General features: G+C 30.4%; 2 protein-coding genes and 3 pseudogenes across 2 annotated transcripts in view; 3 read left to right on the top strand and 2 right to left on the bottom strand.

Moving 5' to 3' along the window:
- The window catches only part of LOC149894929 (uncharacterized), a 127,249-nt gene that overhangs the window by 33,327 nt on the left and 66,055 nt on the right, over positions 1 to 27,867 (top strand). The window lies entirely within an intron of this gene.
- Positions 510 to 27,867, top strand: part of LOC149894923 (uncharacterized) — a 156,838-nt gene continuing 129,480 nt past the window's right edge. Inside the window, exon 1 of the mRNA XM_090076764.1 lies at positions 510 to 3,293. Within this exon, the coding sequence (XP_089932890.1) occupies positions 830 to 2,821 (1,992 nt within the window). The 5' untranslated portion in view covers positions 510 to 829 and the 3' untranslated portion in view covers positions 2,822 to 3,293. The remainder of the gene's footprint in view (positions 3,294 to 27,867) is intronic.
- LOC145194842 (uncharacterized) lies at positions 10,340 to 12,727 on the bottom strand (annotated as a pseudogene).
- LOC149894932 (uncharacterized) lies at positions 14,969 to 16,754 on the bottom strand (annotated as a pseudogene).
- On the top strand, positions 17,806 to 20,033 carry LOC145188619 (uncharacterized; annotated as a pseudogene).

Here is a 27,867-nt window from a genome sequence, read left to right as displayed (position 1 = left end):
TGCCAGTGCACAGTGGGCCAGTAGGTGGACAAAATGGGAAAAATTTTAGTTGTCTAATCTTGAAAACCTATTTAATTTTAGTATCTACATATATTAGGAGAAATCTATTGATAATTTATTTATATTAAATCCCTTAGTTACCAGGACTCTAAGCATTTGAATATTGAGATAAAATTAAAAAAAAAAAAATTATAAATAAGTAATTAACGGTGACATCAACGTTGTGTTATATTTCAATTACATCTACGTTTTTGAAACAAAGAATTAGTACATGTTATTCTAGAGTATTCAGAGATAAGAAAAACCAATGTGTGAAATAAATTTGTCATAGCATATTATCTCAGTTATACTTTGAAAATCACAGATTAAAAAAAAAAATTTCTTAAGAAACTTATTTTTTGCCGCACAATAACTAATAATTACCACAATTCCCCGTTCAGATTTTATGTATGTTTTAACTTGGTTGCTATGGTACTAAATTTTGCATGGCAACAACTCATTTTTACATTAACGTTGTTTTAACAGTATTTTACTTGCGCTAAATACACAATATTGGGGGTATGTATTAAAATGAGATTCAGAATTCTTATGAGGTTAACTTTTTTTGGTTACTATGGATACCTTACTTTGCATAACATAGCAACAACATATTTTCGGTAGTTGTTAGTAATTTAATTACTAACACTGACAGTAATTTAATTACTTTTAATTTTAATTACTAACACTTGTAGTAACTTAATTACTAACAAGTATTAGTAGTCCAGGCGGCATATATATTATAACATTTTACTTTTAAATACAAAATACTTGTTACAATAATTATTTAGATATGGTTTTGTTAAACTTAGACATTCATAATTTTCTCCAAAAAAACAATCTTATTATTTCAAAACAAAATATTACTGAAGATATATTAAAATTTATTCAGCCAAAATTTGCTGATTTTAAAGACGTTGATTTTAGACATGCTGTTCAACGATTTGTTTACTTGTATAAAAAAAAGTGGAAATCTGCAAACTATACTGTGAAAAATTTTGAAAAGAAGTTTGTGAACTGGCTTAATGAATATTTAATTGTCAGAAAAAAAGACAATCAACCAACTGCAAGTAGACGTGGTCGAAAACCAGTTGCATTTGATAATAGTTCTAATAAAACTAAAAAACGGCGTGTATCTTGTTTAATTGAATCTCATTCATCCAATGAATTATTTTTTGCTGCTAATAAAAAATTTAGAGATGAATCTGTTGTTATTGCTGCCAAGAATGTTTTAAATATATCAAATACAGATAAAGCAACTAAATATTCAGCAGACGAAGCACTGGCTTTAATAATTGATGCAAGTCTGACAAAAGCTTCCTATCAATTGATTAGAAGCGGAGCCTTGGAGAAAGAATATAACATCTACCCCGCTTACAATGATGTCAGAGATGCAAAATTGAAATGTTATCCTGCAAACATAACAGTGGAGGACTATTCAGCTTCAGTTCCTTTAAAAGATTTAATGGCTCATACTTTGCAAAGAATCTGTGCAGTTCAGGAACCTGTGCTAAGGCACTTGATATTGAACGACAAAGCAATAAAAACAATGACACTAACGTGTAAGGCTGGTTTTGATGGTGCTACTGGCCAAAGCATTTATAAACAAGTTTTATCAGAACCCGACATTAACAGAGATTTAAAGCGTGAAGAATCATTTTTTATTACTTGTCTTGTCCCATTGGATTTGACTGGATTTAACAACAGCAACGAAAAGGTGCCTATTTGGAGAAATCAAAAGTCGTCCTCCACAGCCTATTGTAGACCCATAAGATTTGCATACAAAATGGAATCCAAGGAATCTGTGATTGAAGAAGATCAGTATATTAAAAGTGAGATAGAAAGTTTAAGTATGATTTTATTAGAGGTTTGCAAATCTTCTATTGAAGTGAATTGTATTATTGAACTTACAATGATTGATGGGAAGGTTCAAACAATATTATCTGAAAAAAATAACTCATACCAATGCTGTTCAGTGTGTGGTGTCTCTCCAAAAAATATGAATAGTCTTGATATCCTTAATATAGATTATACAAACAGAGAGTTCAAATATGGTCTTTCCAGTCTTCATGCATGGATTCGATTTTTTGACATGTTATTGCACATTGCATATAAAAAAGAAACAAGAAAGTGGCAAGCAAGATCTAAAGAACACAAAGAAAAGGCATCTGTAGCTAAACAAAAGATTCAGACTGATTTTATGAACAAAATGGGACTTGTTGTTGATTTCCCTAACAGTGGTGGTTCTGGAACAAGTAATGATGGCAATACCTCAAGGCGTGCTTTTGCAGCATACGAACAAACAGCTGAAATTCTGGGTATTGACCAAAACCTTATATTCAGATTTTACATTATCTTGGTAACGCTCTCTTCAGGATATGAAATAGACTGCTTAAAGTTCAAGGATTATTGTTTTGACACTTTTAGACTATATGTGTCCCTTTATCCATGGTATTACATGGCTCAATCAGTTCACAAAGTATTGATACATGGACATGACATAATTAAAAGCCTTTCATTACCCATCGGACTTATGTCAGAGGAAGCTCAAGAGGCTAGAAATAAAGACTTTAAATCTTATCGCGAAAATTTCAGCCGAAAAACATCCAGAAAAGCAACAAATACTGATCTTATCAATAGACTCCTAGTTTCCAGTGATCCTGTTATTTCATCATTGCGTAAATCAACATCACACCAAACAAATCATAAAGCATTTCCTTCAGATGTTTTACAATTCTTAAACAATCTTCAAACGATATTATTGTTTTATAATTTTTTGATGTAATTTAAAATTGATAACGTTTTCTTGCACTATTTTTTGCTTTTATTATTCCTAAAACATTATTTACCTAAATACTCAATTTTTATTGAATATAGGTGGGTCAAAAATCCGATAAGATATTCAAATATCAATTTACCACTTTGTAACTAAGGAAAGTATCCGGTAACTAAGCAATATAAGTATCCATAACAACTAAATTTAAAAAATTATCACTTTTGTAAGAAGTGTGATCTCATATTGGTACTCATGCCAAATTTAGTGAATATAGCACTTATAAAACATCTGCAGATAACAAAAGTAGGTTGTTGCTAAGCAAAATAAAGGTATCCATAGCAACGAAATAAAAAAATATTACCTTCATAAAAAGCGCAGACATCATATTAGTACTCATACTAATTTTAGTGAATATAGCTCTAATATTAAATTAGTTATGAATTTTGTCCAGTAAAAGTGCGTTCTGGCCCACTGTGCAGTGGTACATTATGGCTCTAGCTATAGATATAAAATAGAAGTTGTCTAGGCGGCAGTCTACTCTAGAACTAAAAAATGAACCATCACGAACGCTTTGCCACGTTTTGCAGTTTTTGCAAATACATTGATAAACATTAATTGCATTTTTTAATGCATTTAATCCAAAAGGAAGTCGCCATGTTTCACAATAAAAAATGATTTAGCAAGTGTCTTTATTGAAAGCCTTTTAAGAGCGGCCATTGTTTCTCTTACAATATTGCATACATCATAAAAGTTTCAGTTTTTTCGTAATGTGTCGTCTTGACCCAATGATATATATTAACTAGATGTCTAACTTCACAAAATTTCCGTAAGAAAAAGTGAAGCATGTTTTTTAAGTTTTTAATGCCGGTACCCGTTTTATTTTAACTGACAATAATTGAAATCTTAGGTCAAGACAATGATATATATTAACTAGATATCTAACTGCGGAAGCACGAGTTAGATATCTAGTTAATGTATATCATTGTCTTGACCTAAGATTTCGTGTTCTTCCACTACGAACGTTGGTGCGCTTAGCCTACCTCGTGGCATTCTTTTTAAAAAATCAAATTTATTCATAAAACTTTAAAAGTTCATTAAACTTAAAAAAGTTTTTTTTTAGTTCATTAAAAATAATCAAAAACTTGATTTTTTTACTTTTAAAACTTTTTTTTGTTAATGAAATTAAAACAACAATGATAATAATTTTTTTACCTTTGATGAAATTTGTAATGCTTGTAAAGTTTTAAGTTTATAAAAATAATGTTAATTATGTCATGGTAATTATGTAATTATGTAAAGTTTTTCTTTCTTTTGTTTCATGTAATAAAAAAAACTACTCCGTAAGTACTGAAAAAGCGTAAAAAGTAGGAGGACTTTCATATCACTTTCTTGTAATTTTCCTTTTTTTTTTGTTGATAACATTTATTGTTAACATTTAAAGTAGGAGGACCCTCTAGAAGACTCAGTAAACAAACTGGCGAGATCGAAAGATAAAATCGAAAAAACAGCGCATTGAGTGGGGTGGTGTTGCACATACTTTGCTAGTTAAATAAAAAGAATTTTTATTTCGAGGAGATCAACACATTTTACTCAGTATCGATTGCAAATGGTCGGCGTTGGGTCACTTTTATTCAAAATTATTTTCGTTGCTCCGAGACAAACTAGGTGCATGTAACCTAAAACAATGTTATTGATCAGAGATGCACCTTAACTTCAAAGAGGGATACCCCAGTCTGATAACCACTTAAATACAACAGTTGATTACTTGAAGCTGAAAAACTTCAAAAATTGATATAACTGCATAAATTTGGCAAAGTAAAACCAGCACATCTAAAAAAGACGTTGTCCCCCTGTCATTCAAGCTTGCTAAAGTAACTACAGTAGCGTCCGAAAGTATGTAAAATAGCTAAAAAAAAAACTCTCAAAAACGAAACAAAAATCAGTTTACTCTTGATATTCGCAGATTTTAAAATTTTTATCATAAAATCCTTTTTATGTCTTTTTTTTCAAAGCGTACTAACGTAGATAGATACATTTCCCATATTTAGATCGTTAGAGAGCTGGCCGGCCATCTTGTTAGAGAAATAAACCACAATTATGGCGGGTTTTTTTGTATGCTATTTGAAAATAACCAATAACACCCCAGAAAACAGGCCACGTGCATGTATATTTTCAACTGTTCTCACCAGACTCATGAGCCAAATATTTCTAACATCGACTCATCAAATGTATCGATGGTTTCTCGGCTGAATTTCTTTTTCGCACTGATTTACGGCAAATGTTTTTCATGTGCAACTAAATTTACGGCTAAATGTTCTCTTACGCTCTGAAGCTTATTTATGGAAAAGTGCAATAAATCATTTTTGAATCTTTAGCGCAAAATCAACACTAATTAAAGTGTTGCTTTTCCAAAACAAAATTGTAGACCCCAGCTTGCGCTATACGTTCGTGTCACCTAATATTATTCCATGTAGAGCTGCAATTAAAAGCTTAGTACATAATCATTAATCAGAATTAAATAAAAATCAAAGTCATTAGTTCATATTAAAACAGACCACGCCTTTATTGACTGCAACTGAAATAACATAAAAAAGATCAAAGTTGGTATGTATAAACAAAACTCTATGCAACTTATCAGCTCCTAACATGCACCTTTTCGAATTTAGAATTATGTCAGTGGTAGAAAACATTCTACTAATGCAGATGGCCATGACATTTCACAATATATTGCAGCCACTTGTACTAATTGTACTACTGATGAAAATTGGTGTTCAGAAAAAAAGCTTTAGAAAAAAAGGCTCAAGAAAATTTGCCAGTTCATCAAGCAGGTTGACTTTGTCTACGTCAAGAGACAACTCGGTTTTCCCAATTCTTTTTAGTGCAACCTGTACTTCACGCAATAGGTCAATTTAAGCCTTGTCATTGTGACTGTGTGTCGTTTGTTGATGTTTCTGCATCTTTCTCGTCATAACCGGAAATGATCTTCTAACTCCATCAACTTGCGCTTTGCTTTTAAATTTTCCAAAGAAGTTTTATCTTTGGAGCATGCTTGCCCTTCATCCACCAGCTCAGCCTTGAAATGCAGTGCTGACACAATATCTCGACATTTAATTGAAAGACCATCAACTTCAAGCTATGTACTTAGGCTGTCCACAGTCAGAAGTCAGCGTAAAGCATGTGCTGTATGGTGCTGCACACTTTCAAGTTTGAGCAGGCTCGAGCGTTTCTTCATATTTGCCGCATTTGGCAAGTAGAGATCAGAAACAACGTTGTTAAGAGCTGTGTATGACACATATCGCATATCGGATAGAAACTCTCCCACTAGTTTCTGCACATAATCACCAATACCACAACCAGTTTTTTCCGTTAAATCATGGCAGCCTAACGTAACAACATTGAAACTCCAGTTCTTGATAAAGCTAGCTCTGACACCCATATAGTGGTTTGTCTTGTCTTTGTGTTGCAGCATTTGGCAGTGATATCATTGGGAACACTTTTTGAAAAAATCCAATCATACTTTCCTTTGCATTAGCTTCAAAGAATAGAAGATCTCGGCAAAACAAGATGACCAAATCTTAGTAATTAAGATTAAGGTCATGCGCTGTTATAGAAATAATGGAACTTGTCTCTATACTTGTCATTGGGTTATCATTGTCTCAAACTTGTTATACTGCATGATGTAACCATTTTTTAAGTTTTCTCTGCATTGTCACCCTTCAGATTGTGTTTTATACCAACATGCAAGTAGTTTCTGAAAAACTAGCTAAAACTTCACAAAATGTGACCATTATTTATAAAAAAGACTTACAAACGTAGAAATATTAAAGACGTACAAAGACGTACACACGGAGACATATTAAACCAACCATATAAATAAAATTATTAAACCTGCCATATAAATAAAATTATTAAACCTGCCATATAAATAAAATTATTAAACCTGCCATATAAATAAAATTATTAAACCTGCCATATAAATAAAATTATTAAACCTGCCATATAAAAAAAATTATTAAACCTACCATATAAATAAAATTATTAAACCTACCATAAAAACATTATAATACAATATAAAATAAAACATTATAGTATGTTATAATATAATAATATAATATAAACTATATTAAAATATGTTCTAACATAATATGATTATAATATAGTATAACATAATTAAATATAATAAATAATTACATAAATTAATACGTTATAATATAATTTACAATAACATAATATTATATAAAAAAAAACATAATATATTATAATATAATATAATAATATATTATAATAATATATTGTAATATATTATAATATAATATAATACAATTTTATATAACATAATTTACTACAAAATATTGAATTATATTACACTCTAAAAACAATCCGCTAGAAATAGTAACGGATTGCGTTTCTCCGTTAAATTAACGAAGTAATTCGTTTCCAATAACTTATATTCTTATAATTTGCTATTTTAGACGAATGGCACGCAAAATCACACTGTAAGTTTAAATTAGTTGTAAAATTAAAAATCTTAGATTTTGATTTGCATTTCTTTTGATGGGGATACTTATTTAGGTTAGGTATAACTAAGTTTATGTTTGTGCCTTGTTTATATTTGTTAAGAATTTACTACTTTAGACACGAGGCATGTGGTATCAAATTGAAATTCTGATATTGTTATTTCCATATCTTTTGGTGTGCTTATTTATTCTTGTTTTGATTTATCGTTATTTAAGTTGGAGATCTTTTTTTTATGTTGCTCCTGACAGGTTTTGAAGTGTATGGAAATTATAGAACCTTTCAGTTATCAGATAAGATTATCTTTTGCTACACATTTTTATCAAAGATATTATTTAATTGTTGAATTGAACTTTATCTTTAGAAAATGGTAGCAGAAATTAATAAAATAAAAAAATTTCTATTATCAATTTATAAATAAAGAATTAACGATAGCAATAATTCTTAAAGAGATATTAGTAAAATTTTATTTTTCGTTTCATACTATTTATATCATTTAGGTTCCATATTTTCTTTATTGTATTTTATGTTATATTTATCTTTAAGGAATTACATGATTGTAAATATTTAGTTAGTTTTCAATGTCCAGTTAAAAAGAGTTTTTGAAGCGTGCTAACAAATTGAGCACTATATTTCTCACAACCATGTTAGTTTGTATAATTAGTATTGCTTTTGTATCAGATGGGTGGTAATTATAACATCTGTAATGGTTAGAACCAATGTGTGTTAAGAATATCATAATGAAATAATCCATATATTAAAAAATGTAAGCATTATTTTATCAAATTACAATACTATGTGGCTTAATTCATCTTTAATTATAATGGAGTGATTTTAACTGATTATTCCCTACAATAACGTATTTTAACTGAATAAAAACAGCGGATAATTTGATGCACTGACGTAATAACTCCTTTATTTAAAACGATTGTTTTATCGGAAAAATATCAACGGGCTTCAATCCGTTAAAACTTTAATCCGTTAACTTAACGGAAAAGCCGTTGGTGCAATAGCGACGGATTGATCTGTTACCCGATTCGTTGTATACGATGGATTTTTTTTTAGAGTGTACATGCATTAATAAGATTTTTCCTGTTGCCAAAAAAAATTCAATTGTCTTTTGTTTAAATTGACAGCAAGTTGAGGCATGCAGTACCCTGTGGTGTAGCTGTCACACAGTATAGACTATGGAATCACATATTATTATTGTCAGATAGAAAATTAGTGCGGCATTTAAGGTCTTCCCAAGGAAGATCTTTGTAAATGGTTGATAAGCATTTTGCTGAGATTGTTCTCTTTATTTTATGAACTGCACACTGCAATATTTTCCATAGGCAGGTTTTTAATAGAAAAATTGGGGCTGTTTTTTTTAATTTTCACAAAGTTTCTTTTAACTGTTAAAAGATTTTATTTCGATATCTCCAACAAGATCTTGAAAAACCAGGATGAACTTGATAGAATAGTAATATCTCAGGTTCCTCAACTTAGACCTATAGTTCAGTGCATGAAAGACTTAAAAAAGTAAAGGATTCTTGTTCTGATCGAACTCTTGAGCCAGAGTATTATATAACTCCTTTGTATTATCTGCACGGGTTCTAAGGAAAGTAATGTCAGTAGGCTGGAAGTTTCACATTTTGCTGTGTCATTTTCAACCCTTTGTTGAATGCCATAACTGTGCCCTTTGTTGAATACCATAACTCAATCCAAGCTTGCTTAACAGAGTGGAAAGGCATTCTAAATTTAAACTGACATGGAGTAGATTTAAACGTGTAGATGAGCATACTCAACATGGTGAGCAACTGCTATCCTCTGTTGCTAATTTTAATGGAGGAAGAACTTAACATTAAGTTTGATATGCACCTCTAGAAACAAAAAGTAGTCAACAAGTCTAGGACAGTGACTATAGTCAAAACGGCTATTTTTATAAATGACTTTTTCTACAATATCTCAAGAGCTCCAAGTCACAAGAACAACCTTTGTTTTAAGTACGTATGTTCTTTTACAACCTGCAACAAGGTTAGAACCTGGTTGTGAAAATAGTAGGTAAATCGAAAAAAAATGTATAATAATTTGCTCTTATTATATTTTTGAAAAGCTTTTTCAAATCAAACTGAAAAGGTCGCTAATAGTATTATCTACAATAGAATCTTAGATTTAGAAATCAACAAATGATTTAAATAGAAGGAGAATTCAATTTGGTTATACATGATGAATATCCCACCCAACATAAGACAACTTTAAGACGTATGTAACTTATCTTTAGCTCGTCTAGACGTCTACAACTAGTTAAAGATGTGTTTCAGTCGGCTTTTCAACACCTCATTAAGACATCTTCCGACAACCTGTTTAAGACATCTTTAAGACATCTTAACAAGACGTCTTTCGGAATAACCAGTTTAAGACATCCGTAAGACATCTTAACAAGACATCTTTTGGAATAAGCAGCTTAAGATGTCATTAATCGTGGAAGTATTAGAGATGGACGTGCAACGTTATTGTTTTTTTGCAAACCATACTAGCTGCACATTAGGCAGGTCCGTTTTTAGGGGTCGAAAAAACTATAACTTTGCCACTTTATTTTCCCATTCTACGTTGATATACAAGACCATTCCAAAAAAAGTTTTAAAAATATTTCAATTTTCCTGACCTCCCTGAGGGTTTGAATATTTTTAAAAAAGTCATTTTTGACCAATTATTCGTTAAATTGCTATCTTAATTGGATCAAAGACCAAAAAAACTAATAATTTTTTTTTGGGATGAGTTGGCTCTACTATTAGGAAGGTTCGTATAAAATTTGAGCTCGAAATATTTAAAATTTCTCGAGATAACACATTTTGAAATATGACCTGGTTTCTTTTAAAGACCTGGTTTTTACTATGTTTTTAATTGTATATTTATCTAAATACTCTTAAATATTCATTAAAAAACTTAATAAAATTTGCATTTAATAAGTTTGTTAAATAAATAATCCAAATATTGTACTTAATAAAGATAAATAAAAGTAAACTGTTAAAAATGTAAAATACTTTGACTAAAGGTTTTACAAACACGTTTTGTAAATAATATACATAAAAATTCAGTTAAATTTTTTTTATAAAAACTTTTCTTACAATTTATTAAGCATTTCTTTGGACCAGTTACATTTATAAAATGGAAAATTAACTCTGCGTTCCTTCAAAACCAGTAAAATATCTTGTAACTTTTCCTCTTTAATTGTTGAATCGATAAAGTCTTTTACCAATTTAATAGCTCTTTCACAACAGTCATTGACACAGGCTAATCTCTTTATAAACCTTTGCATATTTTTATAATCAGAATCATGAGTCCACAAATCAGGTGGACTTTCTAACCACTTTGGTAAGTAAGGAACTATTTTAAATATTAGCCAAGAATTTTGACCAACGTAATCATTAAGTTCTGAATTTTCATTTATTTCTACAGGCTTAAACTTTTTAAGTTTAAAGACTTCAGGTAAATTTGTTTTTAACAACTGCTGAGCAACTTTTTCTTTAACTTTATTGTCAAGACTTTTATCAAATAAACAAAAGACAACTGTTTCTTCAGAAAGATAATGACTGTGTCTAAGATAGCTTGAAATAAAAGCTTGAGGGACATCAGCATCAAAATCTTTCATTTTTATCATCTCCTTAACCGTACACAAATCATTATGAGCAGCAGAAGCAATTTGACTTGATTGGAGAAAGTTTTTTGCATAAACTGAAGCTACATATATCACAGCCTTTGAAAATACTATTTCTTCCTTTAGGGTTAAAAACTTTATGATTGGTTGAGTAAGCTTCATTGCCAAAATGTATAAAGCATCTGCCATAAATAGCTTCATGTTCAGCAGCTGGTTTGTGTATAATAAATCCAGGAACTGCCTCCCTTCCTTCCAGAAAAACAATGACATATTGACACAGATGTTTATAATCATTTCTGGGGAAAGTATGAAGATCCAAAGCTTTTTTGCAAAAAGATAAACTTTTTTTAGCCATATCTTCTAATGGAGTTCCACTAACTTTGCACCACGGAAACTTTGATAACTGATCCATATTTTTTTGAACATTTTCATAATTCATTAGCCAAGCAGCTTTGAATCTCGTGTAAATAGATTTTGATGGACCTTTGCTTTCTGTTTTAGTAATTGCATTTATTGCATGTAAAATGTCGTTCTTGAGAATGTTTTCTACAAAGAAGCCTTAACAGAGGTCGATTTAAAAGTTCTCCTAAAATACTTATATAACCCATATTACAACCAGTGTTACATGCTGTTGTGTCAGCACAAATTCCAATTATAAGGCTTTCAATTCCAAACTTTTTTATAACATTAAAACATGCCAATGCTTGATCATATCCTTTTCCTGATTGACATTCAACTATGCCTAGCAGCTCATCCTGTTGCTTTCCATTTGTATTTAAATCCCAGTCTGGACTTGTAACAACAATAGCTAGATGTTCATTTACTTCAGAAATATAGTCTTCATTTCAAGCCGTAACTTTTTTTGTATCAATGTTCAAAATTAAATTACTATTTTTACATTTTTCTTTTCTTTTTTCTTTAATTAATTCTGATTCACTTAAATATAAATCTTTTCTTATTTTTTCTACGTTTTTCTTTGAAAGTTTTACTTCATTAAGATTGATATTTCCACATCTTAAAAATAATGCTAATAATCCTGTCTTTACTCCAACAGAAATTCCAAAACGCCCACAAAATATTGAAGTTTTTTTGATAAATTCATCAATATCTACTGTTACTGTCACTTTATTTCGTTTTATGTTAGTTGATTGTTTTTCAATTATCATTGATTTTTTATCATTATCAAAATTTTCTAACAAAAATAACTCTTGATTTCCATTAATACAATTGCTATTTGATGAAAATTGTTTTAACTTTGAGTTTTTTGTGGTAGATTCCTCCATTTGCTCAAACTCCTTGGCTTTCCTTTTGCGAAACTCTCTGTTGGAATAAACTTTTTGTTATTTTTTGTCTATTTTGTCAAATACCATTGTTCTTGCAGTTTTTTGGTCTTCATAAAACAAAATATCGCATTCTTTTGCATCTTTTGATCGAATTCTATCTATTTCAATTATTTCATAAAGTTTTGGGTGCCCTATGCCAAACAATTCTTTTTCTAATGCCAAAAAATCATTTTCATGGAGCTTTTGTGTTTCCATTTTTTTTGAACGATAAGATACCAGTTTCTTGTGATGATATATTAATTTGGAAATATTTTCCCTAAAATAAATTAACAAATTTTTATTTGTCATTTAGCTTAAATTTTTATATCAATAATTATCAATAATTATGTAATAAACTATGAATATTATTTAAATCGATAGCTACCTAATACTTCTACAACTAACGTGTGGTATACAACCCATAAGCCACGGTTTTCTAAGAGCAGAAACAACGCATTTGGGCTGACATGTTTTATCATTACAAAGCAGCTCGTGATTTATATCGAAAGGACAGGATATAATTTCTCTGTGTTTTTTACTTTTATTGAAATTTAGTAATCTGCAGCAGTGATAAAAATATCTTAAAACGTCGTCTTTTGTAGGCAAACTTCTGTAATCAATTTCGTGGGTTTGTCCTAATAAATATATTTCCGTATTTGAACGTGTTGATATTGCCAATTTAAATTTAAAAAGTTATAAACGCAGCGCAGTTTCATTAAATAAATTATTGCTCGCTGTGGTTGTAACTCCGCATAGGTCCGGCAGAGCAAATTAAAAAAAAAAAACTCACTAAAAATGTACTAAATATAAAATATTCAAACCCCTAGGGAGGTCAGGAAATTTGAAATTTTTCAAAAATTTTTTCATAAAAAGTCTTGTATATCAACGTAGAATCGGAAAATAAAGTGGCAAAGTTACAGTTTTTTCAACCCCTAAAAACGGACCTGCCTACTGCACATTCTTAAAAATCTATTGTTTTAAACAATAGAAATTCAATTCTCTTAAAGTCTGTCGGATTCGTCGAAAATTTTTGGGCTTGCATAACCAGTCATATCAACTGCCTTTTACTTATTATAGATAACAGCAATAGAATCAGGTTTTAAGCTTGACTTTATATAGCAAGGCATTCTTAATATTTTAAGAAATAACGCGGATGATGAAAAGAAATTGAGATCATTTACTTGAATACTTTAGTACATGTATAACTTGAGAGGTGATAAATTTTTTTTTTTTTTTTTTTCTCTTTCAGTTTTACATTTAATTAGTCGTAATACAATAAAGTCCGTGATATATGCTTTCGTGATGCAATAAAATCCGTGATATATACACTAATTTAAATAAAAACTTGGTATCTGATAGAAGATTTAATGATCTTGTCGCCAGAACCATAAAAAGTTATAATAGAATGTAACTTAAGCCATTAATAAATATAGACAAATAAAAATGACAAAACACATTAAACAAAAGAGCGTGTTTATACAAATTTCTTATTTTTAAAAGTATTTCAACATATTGTCATTAAAGAGAATGAATTTTTTAAATTTCTTTTTAAAGACTGGGAAGGTAATTGATAAATCAAAATTAGGTAAAACAATTTTGTTCCAGAGATTGGGTGCACGATAAGCTATACAGAACTGACTGAATTTTGTTCGAAAAAAGGGTTCAAAGAGTGAGTTATCATTTCGTAGTGTATACTTATTTTTTGTTTTTAAGGTAATAAAATCTTTAAAAACGTGTAAGGACCAATTGATTTTACATTGAAACATAAAGCATAATATTTTTTATACATTCACTTCATAAATGTTAAGTACTTTTATATTTTTGAATAAAAACTTTGAATGCGTAAGTCGATTTTCAAAACAAACTAAGCGTATTGCGTGTTTCTGACGATGGTAAAGAGTACGCAACTTACTTTTGCTTGTACTTCCCCAAGCAATATTTGCATAGTTAATTTAACTATGTATAAGTGAGTAGTAGAGTTGGATTAAAACGGTTTTAATTAAATAATTTCTTGACTTATAGAGGACTCCTATATTTTTAGAAACCTTTGTACAAATGTAGTCAATATGTGGTTTCCATGTAACATTCTCATCAAGATAAATGCCAAGAAAACTAGTAAAAGTTTCTTTTTTTATTTCTAGTTCATCAATATGAATTTTTAGCATGGTTGTTGGTAAAAAACGTTTTTTAGATATACGGTGAAATAGAATGTATTTTGTCTTATCAAGGTTTAAGGTCAATTTGTTACCGTAAGATTGGGTGGCTTTGGCCCATTTTGCACCTTAATGTATAACACTAAGTACTATTTTGCATAATTGCATAACACTAAGTACTATTAGAAGTACATAGAAAGGACAGTTAGAACTATCTGTCTCCCATTTGAAAATTATTTACCTGTATCTTTTGAGTGGTTTAAATGGTGGGCAAAAGTCGCCCTGTGTGTTAGGGTGACTTTGGCCCAACCCTGTAAAAAGGGACTAAAGGAAGCAAAACAACAATACAAACAACAATATTTAGGCAAAGAAAATAAATTTACAAAAATAAAGTGACAAAAAAAGATGTAGTAACAAAGTTTTTGTATACAGTAAATAAAATATAGGTACAAACTAAACAAGTATAGGTTCCAAGTAAACAAAACAGTTTAGGTATAAACTAAACAAAAATGACTTAATAAATGTTTTAAAAAATTTTGTGAAAAAGTTCTGGAACTGAATAAATTCCTCTTTTCAAAATTTTTTTTGGTTCCTCAATAAAATCGACTATTTCAGACTGGGGAAAAAAAAGTTGCACTGCTGGTAGTGACCATTTCCAGTGAAGTCCATTTTTTTTCATAATAGTAATTTCTGCTCCATTTTTTCTTAATTTTTTCAAATGCAGAAAAAAAAATTTCCAAAGTTACTTTAAAATTATTCACTAGTTATTACATTAAGTAATATTAGTTATCAAAATAATTAGTTATAAAGGTTACTAATTGATTAGCTAAATATAAATAATTCAAAATAAATAAACAAACCTGTCCAGGATTTAACTCTCCATTGCATTTAACAATTACATAACAATTCTCTACAAGATTTAACAATTTCTCCTTTTTACAAACATTTTTTGTTTTATCAATACTTTGAAAGTTCTTTTTGCCTAATGCTGAATGCTCTAAAGATTCTGTATGACTTTCTACAACTAAACTTACATCCGCAAAAATTAGATTAGAAGTCTCAGTAGTTCCAGTATTTGTACTTGGGCCAGCAAAGTCAATGTTGTTGGTCTCAATTGTACAGCACATACTTTACGTCGCTTTGGTTTTTTAGAACCATCTGAGGGATCATCCAGTGACTTACATAAATGATCTAAAAATGATTGGCTTACTAAATCAGTAGTTGAGTCTAAACCTACATTACAGCATGGTAGTCGTGAAAGCACTTGAGACTTGTCTAATGGAAAAATTCCAGTTTTGCGAAAACCAGCTCTAAGGTTATCATTCCCATGTTCATTTAAGTTGTTAATTAAACAGTCTAAAAGTCTAGGAAATTCATCTTTAGGAAGAGAAGCAACTCTCCTTCCTTTTCCTTTTTCCTTCCATTCACATAATATTTTGCGCCAGTTAATCTTCATAGGTCTAAAGTAGGCAACATCTAATGGCTGCCTGAGATGTGTAGAGTTTGCTGGTAATGCCACAAATCCTATCTTATTGCTTTGACATGCATCCAGTACTCCAATGCTCAAATGTGAAGATACGTTATCATCTATAATGACACTTCTTCCTTGAGCCTTCTTAAGTCTTGGAAGAAGTAAAGAGAAAAACCAGTCCTCAAAACATGTTGAGTCAAACCAACCACTTTTTGATCTGTTATAACATGCTTTTGGTGGCCAATGTTCCATCCATGTACTCTGTAACGACTCAGCTTTGTAAACAACATAAGGTGGTAGCAATTTACCATTAGCATTGCCACAAAACATTACAGAGAACGAAGTCTTTGTAGAATTAATTATGCGTTCAGGATACTTACATCCATGCTTTAATATTTTTTTTTTACCTGGATCATCACTGAGATTGGTTTCATCATAATTCCATATATTATCAGGTGATATATTACTTAATTCATTTAATAGATTTATAAAGTAGTTATCAATCACAGTCGTTCCTATTTCTGCTCTCTTTTGCTTTATGTTGCTTGCAAATCTTACTGTGAGTTTTGGATTTCTTTTTAAAAAAGATCAAATCCAATCGCCACCTGGAAAATTATTTTTGAACTGAGGTGTAATGACACCTTTTTTCTCTAAATACCCTTTTACTATGCATCTTAAATCATATTTATCAACAGGAAAACCAAACTCAGATGATTTTATTGCATATGCCTTAAACATGTCTTCTTCTTTTGATGTAAATATTTGCTGACCACCATACTTTTTAGGATATGTCTGTTTTATTTTATTTTTTAATGTTGATCTTGGTATATCGTATTTCAAAGCTGCTTATCGTTGAGTAATTAAACCATTCTTTAAATCTTTTAATGGATTGTCTAACTGTTCTAAAGTATAAGTAACCTATCTTCTTTTTCCACGATTTGGCTTGAAATTTTGTGGCATATTTAAACTAAGAACTAAACAAATATCGCTATTTACTAATACAAACTGTTATACTGATTTTCTATTGCATTACTACTACAAAATTTTTCATTCCAACATAGTAACTACCATAATATCTATAAATGATCACTAAAAAAGGTTTACTCTATAACATGGGGTGACTTTAGCCCGGGCCAATGTCACCCTATGTAGTGGGCCAAAGACAACATATTTTTTTTTAACCTCAGTTGCAAAAAAGTAATAAACTGTTAAGCTTTCAAAACAAGATAGAATCAAACACTAATGGTTTAAAAGTAATTCAGTGTATATTCCAATAAAAAAACCTTCTCCAGGTACTGCTATCGATGTAAATGTTTACACACCTAAAAAAATTCGGATTTTAGGTGCTTCTTCTAAAATGCAACTTACAATAATATCACAAAGACTCGAGTTAAGTAAACTAAGTTAGATTGATGATGCATCAAAAGCTACAAGGAAGAGAAGACAATTTTATTTGCTAGGGTTTCCTTTACAGAGTTTTGCCCCTAATAGACTTCCAACAAATGGAGAAATGCTGAGAAGGTATTACTGACTTAATCTCGAAAAAAGCATAATGTAAATCTGCTAGCAATTAACAAAAGCATTACATTTTTTACACGTTTAATGTTAACTTTTTAATGTTTTTTTTTTTTTTTTTAACTTTTTAGCACCACACAGATCAACATCAAAATTGGTTGTCCAGTTGCTTCCGGGAAGACGTATTTAAGATGCTCCAGGTTTGCTGATGGAGTGTGCAGAGAGAATACTAAGCAGATAGTTACTGGTGTCTGTATTCTGAGAGAGCTTGTCAATTTATGGGAGCAGGCTGGGTTTAATGATGTTTTCGTTGTGACGGAGTAAACAATCAAGACCAGAATCACCAAAAAAAAGTCAAGGAATACCACACTTTAAAAATGCTAAAAACACTCAAACTACCAGAGGGTAGCTACAAAAAGATGGTGAACACTTTTTTGAAAAAGAGCAGTGCTCTCTTCTCTATTAATAAAACAAACGTACTTGATTTAATAAAAAGTGATAAAAATAGGGATGATGAGGCTAAGAAGGAAGACATAAAATTCTTGAGGCTTTGTCTGAGAGGGGATATGGTCAAATTTGGGAACAAGGACAATACATTTTGTGAAAATGCTCACAGGGCACAAGAAAAAATAATTAAGATGTCTGAAAAAATCCAAAGACATAGAGATAAAAATAAGAAAAAGGAGATTAGCTATTTGGAAAGTGATTTTTCAAGCACAGATAGTGACAATCAAACTTAGTGTGACGAACTATATTTACCTCCAGCTAAAGTCCAGAAAAAACAGAAAAGGTTTCAGAGTGACATCAAAGTTTGCCTTCAGTTAAGTATGGAAAATATTCTTAACCATTGGATTCCAATTATGACCAGATTTGGAATTGGAGTCAGGCCGGGTATGTGTCTTTTGTCTTCTCTTTACAAGGCTGGTGGAGTTAGTATTAATAATATCTCGATGTCAAGATCAACTCTTAACAGGAAAACTCAAAATGTTGTGGAGTCTGAGGCACAGATAATTAGAGAGGAAAATATTGATAAAATAAGAGGTTTAAAAGTTGTGGTACATTTCGATACCAAGATTTTGAAAAGATACGATTGGGAAAAAGGAATTTTTAAATATGAGGGCAGAATTGCTATCAGCGCATCTTCACCAGAGTCTGGTCCACTAGACTTTCTTCTTGGGATCTTAAAAATCGAAAGCTCCAAGGGAAGTGATCAAGGCATTGCAATTCAAACAATGCTTGAATACTTTGAAATGTCAGATCAGATTATTGGATTGTGTTCTGACACAACATCCAGTACCACTGGTAAAAATAAAGGTGCTGTAAGCATTATTATTTCCTAAGCCCTTAAAAGACCGGTTCTCTGGTTAATGTGCAGACATCACATTTATGAAAGACACGTGGCTCATATGATGAAAGAAATATTTGGTCCTACAAGTAGTCCCAGCAAAAAACTTCATGTAATTCTCCAAAAACTATGGCCGCAGATTTACGAAGATGTAAATAAACTTGAGAGAATTGTAAAGTTTGACTGGTCTCAAGATGCTTTCAGGCCCGGCTCACTACTGTTCAAACTTGAATACTAAAGAGTTTTGTATTACAGCTCTTCATAAGAATACTTTTCAGAGAAGTGATTACAAGTATCTTTGTGAGCTTATGGCATTTTTTCTAGGAGCTGAGTTATCGAACTTTTCATTTAAACAGCCTGGAGTTCATCATGAAGCAAGGTTTATGGCTGACTGTATGTATGTACTGGTTATTCAGATGACTCAAAAGTACCACTCTGCTGATTCCGAAACAGTTGGAAAAAATACAATAAACCATCTGAAAGTCGCAACCAACTACATAGTATTTTTTCATGAACTCTTCTTTTTAAAAAGCCCTAATGCTTCTCAAGCACCTTCAAATGATTTAATGGCGTTTGATATTGCCTTTCAGTTACAAACAGTAGATGAGTTTAAAGAATTTGCAACAATAGGTTCTTTACCAAAGTCTTAAGCATCACACTTGGTATCTGTCTCCGCAACAACTCCTTTTTGCTCTTGCTGATAAGGATCTGAAAACCGAAGTTAAGACCAACATGTTAAACTGCTTTCTTATGATATCCCGGAGTTAAAAGGTCTGATTAAAAAGAGACCTGAAACTAAGGTTGAAATTATTCCTAAATCAAAATTAGAAGACTTTGTCAACGAGCAGTCCTACCTTTTGTTCTTGCTATTGGAGATCTCCAAGAAGGAAATTCTGCTATGGAAAGAAAAAGGCATCGAAGCATGTGAAAATGAGGAAGTTTCCCAGTCTTTTACTTACTTTTCAAAGTGTGTAAGAGCACTTGCAGTTGTAAATGACCGTGCAGAACGCCACATTAAGTCAATTCAAGACTTCATGTTCAGAGAGAACACACAATGAAGACAGGCTTCAGGATACTCTCCAGGTATTTTCTTCAATAATACGAAATATAAATGCGATTTTTAGTTGTTATTAACAATAATGGTTGTTAATGTATATGTAGTACTTTTTATAAATTTATGTATTTGTAATTTAGATAGTTCAGAAGAGCCGTAAAAAGGTTTCAAAGAACGCTACAAAGAAAGATTTAAAAATTATTTAGTTAAATATTATTTGTATTAATCATATTGGTTTATGTTATTTTACATTATGTTATATTATTTTTTGATGTTTGAAAAAAGTGATTTTTTGATGTTGAAAAGGTAAAACTTTTATAGGTCATAGTTTTCGAACGTTAAAAGATTTTTGTGTCAATTTTAAATTTTATCGACGAATATAGATTTAGTTGAGAATAGTAAAAAAAATTACGTATCACCTTGTTGCTCTTACGTTTAGGGCAGTTGTAGCTAAAACTTTAGGGCTTTTTGTTCCCAGGATCCAATTATTGTAATTTTTTGCAAAGCATACTTATTTAACATAAGTTTAAACATATATGTTTGGAGTTTGTTCTATGTCTGAAAATTAAATTCAAACGTTAAAAAATGCTGTATCTGCTCATGCGCCTGCATTCTAAAAATTATTTGCTGTTCATTTTGTTGCATTTAAAACAAATTTCTCCTTAAAATTTATGATTTATTTTGTAAAATAATTTACTTAAAAACTTTACGACAAACGTATTTGTTTGTTTAACACGCAGCAATTTTTTTGTTTGCTTAGGTAACAATTGTAATCGGAATAATATGAACTAAGTTATTATTAAGTCAAGTTTTACTTAATAAATTAAAAGTGAGTTCACCTAAATAACCTTCCCTTTGAGCTAAAAACTTAATTTTTTGTTTGTTTTATTTTTATAGATAAAATTATGCTAAATGTAGTATTCCGCACATTAAAGTTCGATTTATGATATATTTTTGGGACACCCTACTGTATGTATATATATATATATATATATATATATATATATATACATACAGTATATATATATATATATATATATATATATATATATATATATATATATATATATATATATATATATATATATATATATATATATATATATATATATATAAAGAACATTCTGCTAATCTTGAAATAATAATTATTAGCTATTTTGTCTTCAAATTGAAGTTATTAATTTATGCCAAAAAATCGCGTCTCAGAAACCATAGTGCACTGGGGTAGGTTGAGCAGCTCGGTAAACTTTAGGGAACATTTTCTCAAACAAATTTAAAAACGCATTTTTTTCTTAAACAATTTAGCAGACAAAATATTTTTTCTAATAGTGAAAAAATTATGTAAATTTGACGCACAGTGGCTCAGGATGATCAAAAAACCGTAAAAACTCAATAAAACCTGATAAACATTGTAAACAAAAATATTATATGTGAAAATAAAAGCTTTATGGGTCAAAGAATTCAAATTTGTTAACAAAAATATTTATTACGCGCACCTTTGACACGTGCATTGCGCGCATAACCACAATGAATGACGGTAAAGCACTCAATGCTGTGGTATCAAATATGCTTAAAAGAAAATAATCCCTCTGTGACTGGAAGAATTTTAAATTTGAATATCAATATGATCAAACTATTTAGGGACCTGCTCATTAATATGACCGGATGTAAATATCACCACAAGACCGGATGTAAATATTTTCAAGCAGAAATGTGAATGTCTGTTTGATCTTATTTCTAACGATCAGTTTTAAAAAGCCATTCAAATGTCACAGTCTGTGCATAGAATGGTTGTTCATGGTGTTTCTTTTTAAGTATCCAGTAGGTTCTTTGTCTGAGAGTGCCATTGAAGCGTGGAACAAAGCCAATGAAACTGCACGAGTTGGTCATAAACTTTTATTTTCTTTTGCCGAAAATACTAGGGGTACAGCTATTTATTTATGACATAAGACGTGTACCTATACTGCAATAGAACAAAATGCAAGAGATAAAAAAGCTATGCTGCAAGAAGATTTAGGTGCTAACTGTTCTTAAGGTAAATATCGGAAAAAACTATGTGTATCTTTAAATTCTGATATTTAATGTTATCGTTTAATTTTATTAATAATACATTTTAGGTGCTAGTGGTAGCCAATCTGATACTTCTGTGGTCTTTTTACATAATCAACACAGTATGTTTTTTTTATGCTTGCCAAAAAAAAAAAATAATAATAATAATTGTCAGAAAAGTTGAAATATAAGAATCCTAAACTTTTCTTTTTGAGGAAAAATTGCGTCAATTGACCTAAAATTGATTCATTTTGCCATATGGTTTTACTTTCCTCGAAAATCTGCCTAAAGTTCTATTTCTACTTAGGGATGCATAGTGCAATTCTTGAAGTTTTGTGGTAAATATTAAATGTTGCTCCACATAAGGATTGCTGAGACATGTTTAGAATGAAAATTTTAATTATACTTTAACTTTTGGGAAGAGTATGCACCCATGATCCTAAAAATCTATCCGGCCAATTGACTGAATATATGTTTTCACTTTGACCTCTAAAGTAATAGTCAATGATAGCAAACTTTACATTTTATTATAATTTAATGATCATTTACTGACCAAAGTATTTAAGATAAGTTGAAAATAATAAAAATCAATAGCACTCAATTGGGATCAAGGGTGCATACCAGAATGGCCCCTTGATCCTACAAATATACACCCTTGATCCTATTTTTGTACACTTGATTAGGGATTGCGATTTCCCGGCCATTTTCCATTCCCGGGATACCGAAAACTATTTACAAAATCCTGGGAAAATATTTATCAGGGAAAATATAAATAACTAAACACACTTTTCTATATTTCTATTTATTTTTTTTAACTGTTTAGGATTTTAAAGTGACTTCTGAGAAAAACCAGTGCATCTTGATGGATGTCTGTCAATCTAGTTCTATAGTTGGTAAAAAAATCCAGTTGAACTAAACACCCTTTCAGCCTCAACACTGGAAGGACGAAGAGTTAAAAGCGCATTATAAAGCATATTTGATCCGATTGAGTAATTGCATTTACAGAAAACCCATCAATAGCAGCAAAACTAGGCCATCGTTCTCCCAATGAAACTTTTTTTGTCATGAAATTGATTGTTAATTGTACACAACGTTTTTTATTTGATGGTTCTTCTTCTTTTTTTAAAATAATGCCGAGGATATTTTCGAAATACCTTTTCAATCCAACAGTGGAACCACCTTTGCATAGTAATATTTCTGGAACATGTATGCATAGTGCCTCGTCTGCTTTTTTAAGTTCAAAATAACTCCAAACCTTCGAAGATTTTAGATTTAAGAACATTTTTTAAAAATTTCTAATGCGCTGCAATAAATTTCAATATGTAAACAATATCAATAAGCAATACTTTTTATGGTCCGGAAAACAAAAAATTCTGACTTTGGCGGGAAAATTAAAAATGTGTGTACAAAAATCTCGGGATCCCGGAAAAAATTTACCGGGATTCCGGGAAATTGGAATAAAATTTTTCCCGGGAATAAATTTCCGGGAGAATCACTATACTTGATCCGAATCCAAATTTATACCGTGAATGTGTAAAAATTGTTTTTAAGTCATTCAAACAATGTCTATATTAAAAACCATATAATTTTTTGTAAATTTTATTACAACAAGGGATGGCAAAATCCCGGACATTCTCAATCCAGGAATTTCGTGATTGAAGTATTTATCCCCGGGAAATCCCAGGATTAATAAGGATGCGGAAAAAATTATTAGCGGTGAAGCATGTGAAGAAAAAATTTTTAAGTACTCATTAAACACTGAAAAATGATTACTTTATTGTTAATACAATTATATTATTAACAAATTAATCATTTTTCCTTTTTTAGTTAACTAAAATAGTTCATTTACTAATTAACCTTAGCAATTTAAATTATAAAACAATGCATTAAAAAGATAACACAATATAAGTAAAAATAATATGAATATACATGAGTATACATGAATTGTATTCATTTTTGAAAGTACCACCTTAAAAAAATGAAAGCGTCAATCATTTCGTTGTTTAACCGCGTTCGAGTAGTTGAGCATAAAAAGCCAGCCGCTGAGAATGGTTGTTCGGACTACACACTTGTTGGCCGTATAGATCACACATAATCATATGATTTTTGAAGATGATTTTCTTTGTGGCACCACTTTCAAATAACGACACTTCTCTTTGAATTTTAGAAGTTATACTTTCTACCCTTATAAGTAGTGTTTGTGTTACTGCCAATCCTTTTTCCATAACTTCATTTAATTCTTTAATAACAGTTTTGATTTTATTTTCACACTCCTTGCTTGATAAAGTCTCGCTCATTTGAGCATTACTATCACTATTCACTTCTGCTGATGTAATTATATCTGCCGAGCTTAGAAGCTTTATTAGGTTTATTATAATTTTTTTATTTTGGGCACTTGTATTTGGTACAAAAACATCTGGGATTTTCAATGAAGTAACCTGGCCATTATGAAGATAATAAACTGTGCTGCTTAATGGTGTTCTCCTCTCTTTAATTCGGTGACTCAAAGCAGTATACAATTGTTTTCCAATTGCGGATTGTTGTTGTTTTATTTTATTCAACATAAACTCTAATGAAGTATCAGCTGTAATTAAAGTTGCATCTCGTCAACAAAGTGCTTCCACAGTTGCTTTAATGGGAGTCAAAAGTGCTGCACATTCTGATATGCTTCTATATTCGTTTTCTTTCATCTTAACTGAATTATCAAAATTGGAATCCAATTCTAAATCTAGAAATGCCTTTTTAACACAATATTTTAACTTGTCAAGTCTTTCAAGTTCAAATTTAACCAGTTCACCAACCAGGCTTATTTCGTCTACATCCAGAGAAAACTTGACTTTCCAAATTCTTTTTAGTGCAACCTGTACTTCACACAATAGGTAAATTCAGGCATTATTATCATTCATAAAAATGAATTCCATCAAAGGTTGCGCATGCTAGTTTTAAACTTAAATGACGGTGCTGATGCTATGACTGAATGTCGCTTGTTGATGTTTCTGCATCTTCCTTATCATTAACGGGAACTGATCTTCTAACTCTATCAAATCGTACGTCTGAGTTAGCTTCGCTTTCAAATTTTCCAGAGAACTTTTATCTTCGCAGCTTGCCAGCTCTTCATCCACCAGTTCAGCCTTGAAAAGTGCTGACACAAAATCACAACATTTAAGTGACAGTTCATCTACTTCAAGCTCTCTACTTAGGCTGCCCACAGTTAAAAGTAAGCGTAAAGCATGTGCTGCACAGTGCAACTTTTAGCAGGCTCGAGCACTTCTTTATACTTGCCGCACCATCATGGCAAGTAGCTACTGTGCGACGGCTCTATCAACAAAAAATTTTCAAAAAGAATTTTGGAAACGCATTTAAAAATCTAAAAGCCAAACTAAGAGTTTTTAACCACTTTAAAATCCTCTTTGTAAAAGAAGCAATGTGTGGACACTTTTTCCGTATAAAAAATCTTTTATGAGATGAAAAAGGTTAAAGTGTTGCGCGGCTTCATTTTCAATTGCAAGAAGTGGGCAGCTGAATTTTAAAAAAGTCGAAGACTGCAACTGCAGTAACTAAAAATAATTATTCAGGAAAATTTTTACATTCCATTTATTCACTTTTAATTTTTAACAATATTGTAATATTTTTGAGATTAAAGTTTCGTTTACTTTTTAAATTACTTTAATTCATTTTTACTCAAATTTCTTGGTGGTGCTTTTTATTCTTAAACTTGTTTTGTAGTTTAACAAATCTTAAATACCTTCAACAAATACTTTATACCTTAAATAATAAACTCAAACTTCTCGCGATTTTTCTATGGCCAAATGGACAAGTAGCTTTGTCTTTGCTTAAATTTACTTTTTGAAGGACATTTTTTAATTTTATTTTCATGATTGGTTTTTATGAATTAACAACGTCTGTTGATTTAGAACTTTTTCTAACATTTTAACAGAGATCTTTCTAAAAGATCCCAGTTAAGAAGACTTTTAAATCAGTTTAAATTCCAAAAGTAAAGTTTTTTTCAGCGCCAGTTTTTCTTGTATTTGTGTTTTAAATAGTTTCTTTAGCGAAACAATTTTGCGATTTCATAACACAAAAAAAAAGGTGCACATTTTAATAACTGTTATACACACATACACAACCAAAATAAATATAACAATAAACAAAAAAAGGAGACAATATAAATGAAGGGAACATGCAGAAGACCAACCACCGTATACAACATCAACAAATGTGTTTGTATCAATATTGTTGATAGAAACTTTAGATATGCGCTATTACAACTGTTATAATTTAACTATCAAAACTCAAATAAAAAAACTTTGGATAAAAAACACTAGCAAATTAGTTTAGTTGTTACAGTTTTTAAACTATGTGTGCAGCTATAAGTTATACAATTTTTATTTGTGCAATCATTTTGATACGAAATTTTGTCACATGATTACAATGGACATCTACTCTCTTTCATCATCTTCAGACTGATTTCATCATCATCAAACTGATTTCAATATTTTTCAGTAATTAGTGTTAGTAGAACGTTTGTAATTTGTCGTCTTTTTTTGTCGTCTTTTTTTGTCGTATTTTTTTTGTCGCATTTGATGGATAAAAACAGTGAAAAAATTGTGTTGCTTGTTGATTATCGTAAGCGTCTGCGTCTCGGAAGCGTTTTCTTGAAATGAACCGGGACAAACGTAACGAGACGAGAAATTTCCCGGAAAAAAATAACGAGACAAAGAAAAAGGTTGTCCCGGAATATAATCGAGAAATAAATTTTGTCTCGAAATTCAAAAATTTTGTCCCGGAAATATTTATGAAACGTTACGAGATAGATCAATTTTATTTAACTAGATATCTAACTCGCACTTTCGCAGTGAAGAAATTTATTGCCAACCAAGTTTGTTTTGCCAGCCAGAAAATGGCGCACAGTGACTCAAAACAACAACAAAACAAACCCCTCACAACTCTTTTGTAAATATTGTGCCCTTTTTTAAATAATATTAAATTAGAATGATCATTTATTTAAAAAGTAAAAACAGTTTTTTCATAAAACTTATATTTATATTTTATGGTTAAAAGAAGTTAAAAATTTTAATATTATTTTCAAAGAAGTCTAAAAAATGAGAGATTTTTATTTAGTAAAAATGCAGAACTTTTAACCTAAATTAAAGTCTAAATTTACTTTTGAGCTAATCTTTTAACTTTATATATTTGTTGAAGAAACAAAAAAGTCAATAAACCCATAAAAACCTTGTCTTCCGCCATTAGTTAATAGTGGTTTATTATATGAAAATAAACGAAAATGGCGGAAAACAAGTTTTTTATGGACTCACTTTCTTGAATTTGAGTTTTTTACTTGTACGACTTGTTTCAACATATGAAATATAGTTTCAAGAAACATACTTTTGTCATCATATGCTACTTAGAAATTTGTTAAAATGTTTTTATTTGAATAATGATTTACTATTCAAGAAGTGCAGGATATTTGCAATAGATAAATGCAATCTTAACAACTTCAGTATTTCCTGTAATATACCAGTAACATTATTTAGTTAAACATTATAGGAAACATAATGTGATAATTGACAAAGAAATAATAACATAAAATGTTAAACAGTGTAAAGTGAAAAATGATATAAAGTACTCAAAAATGTTTCTGATATATATTAATGATTTTAAAAACAACAACAACAAAAAGATCAGATCTTATCCTGAATATACAGTACTGGTCATAAGTTTAGAGCCACCCCATTTTTTTTAGTTTTTTGCAGATTATAAAGCCATAACCCCAGTGCAGCAAAATAATATATTACTGAAACATGCAAAATATATTGTTATAACATTTTAGTACCAAAACGAGTATTAAAATATTAATAATGAGTAGGTCCACCTTTATTTTTAATTACTTCAGCCAACCGGGCAGGCATAGTGTCAACAAGCTTCTTGCAATCAACAGCAGTAAAACTAGTCCAAGCGGCAGAAATAAATTTCCAAAGTTCATGTTTATTA

The sequence above is a fragment of the Hydra viridissima genome, unplaced genomic scaffold (genome assembly GCF_058129835.1).
Source record: "Hydra viridissima isolate aposymbiotic clone 2 unplaced genomic scaffold, HvirCarnegie_v1 scaffold_1, whole genome shotgun sequence".
Lineage (NCBI taxonomy): Eukaryota > Metazoa > Cnidaria > Hydrozoa > Anthoathecata > Hydridae > Hydra > Hydra viridissima.
The sequence above is the reverse complement of the archived record's forward strand: the minus strand, read 5'-3'. Positions and strand labels throughout refer to the sequence as shown.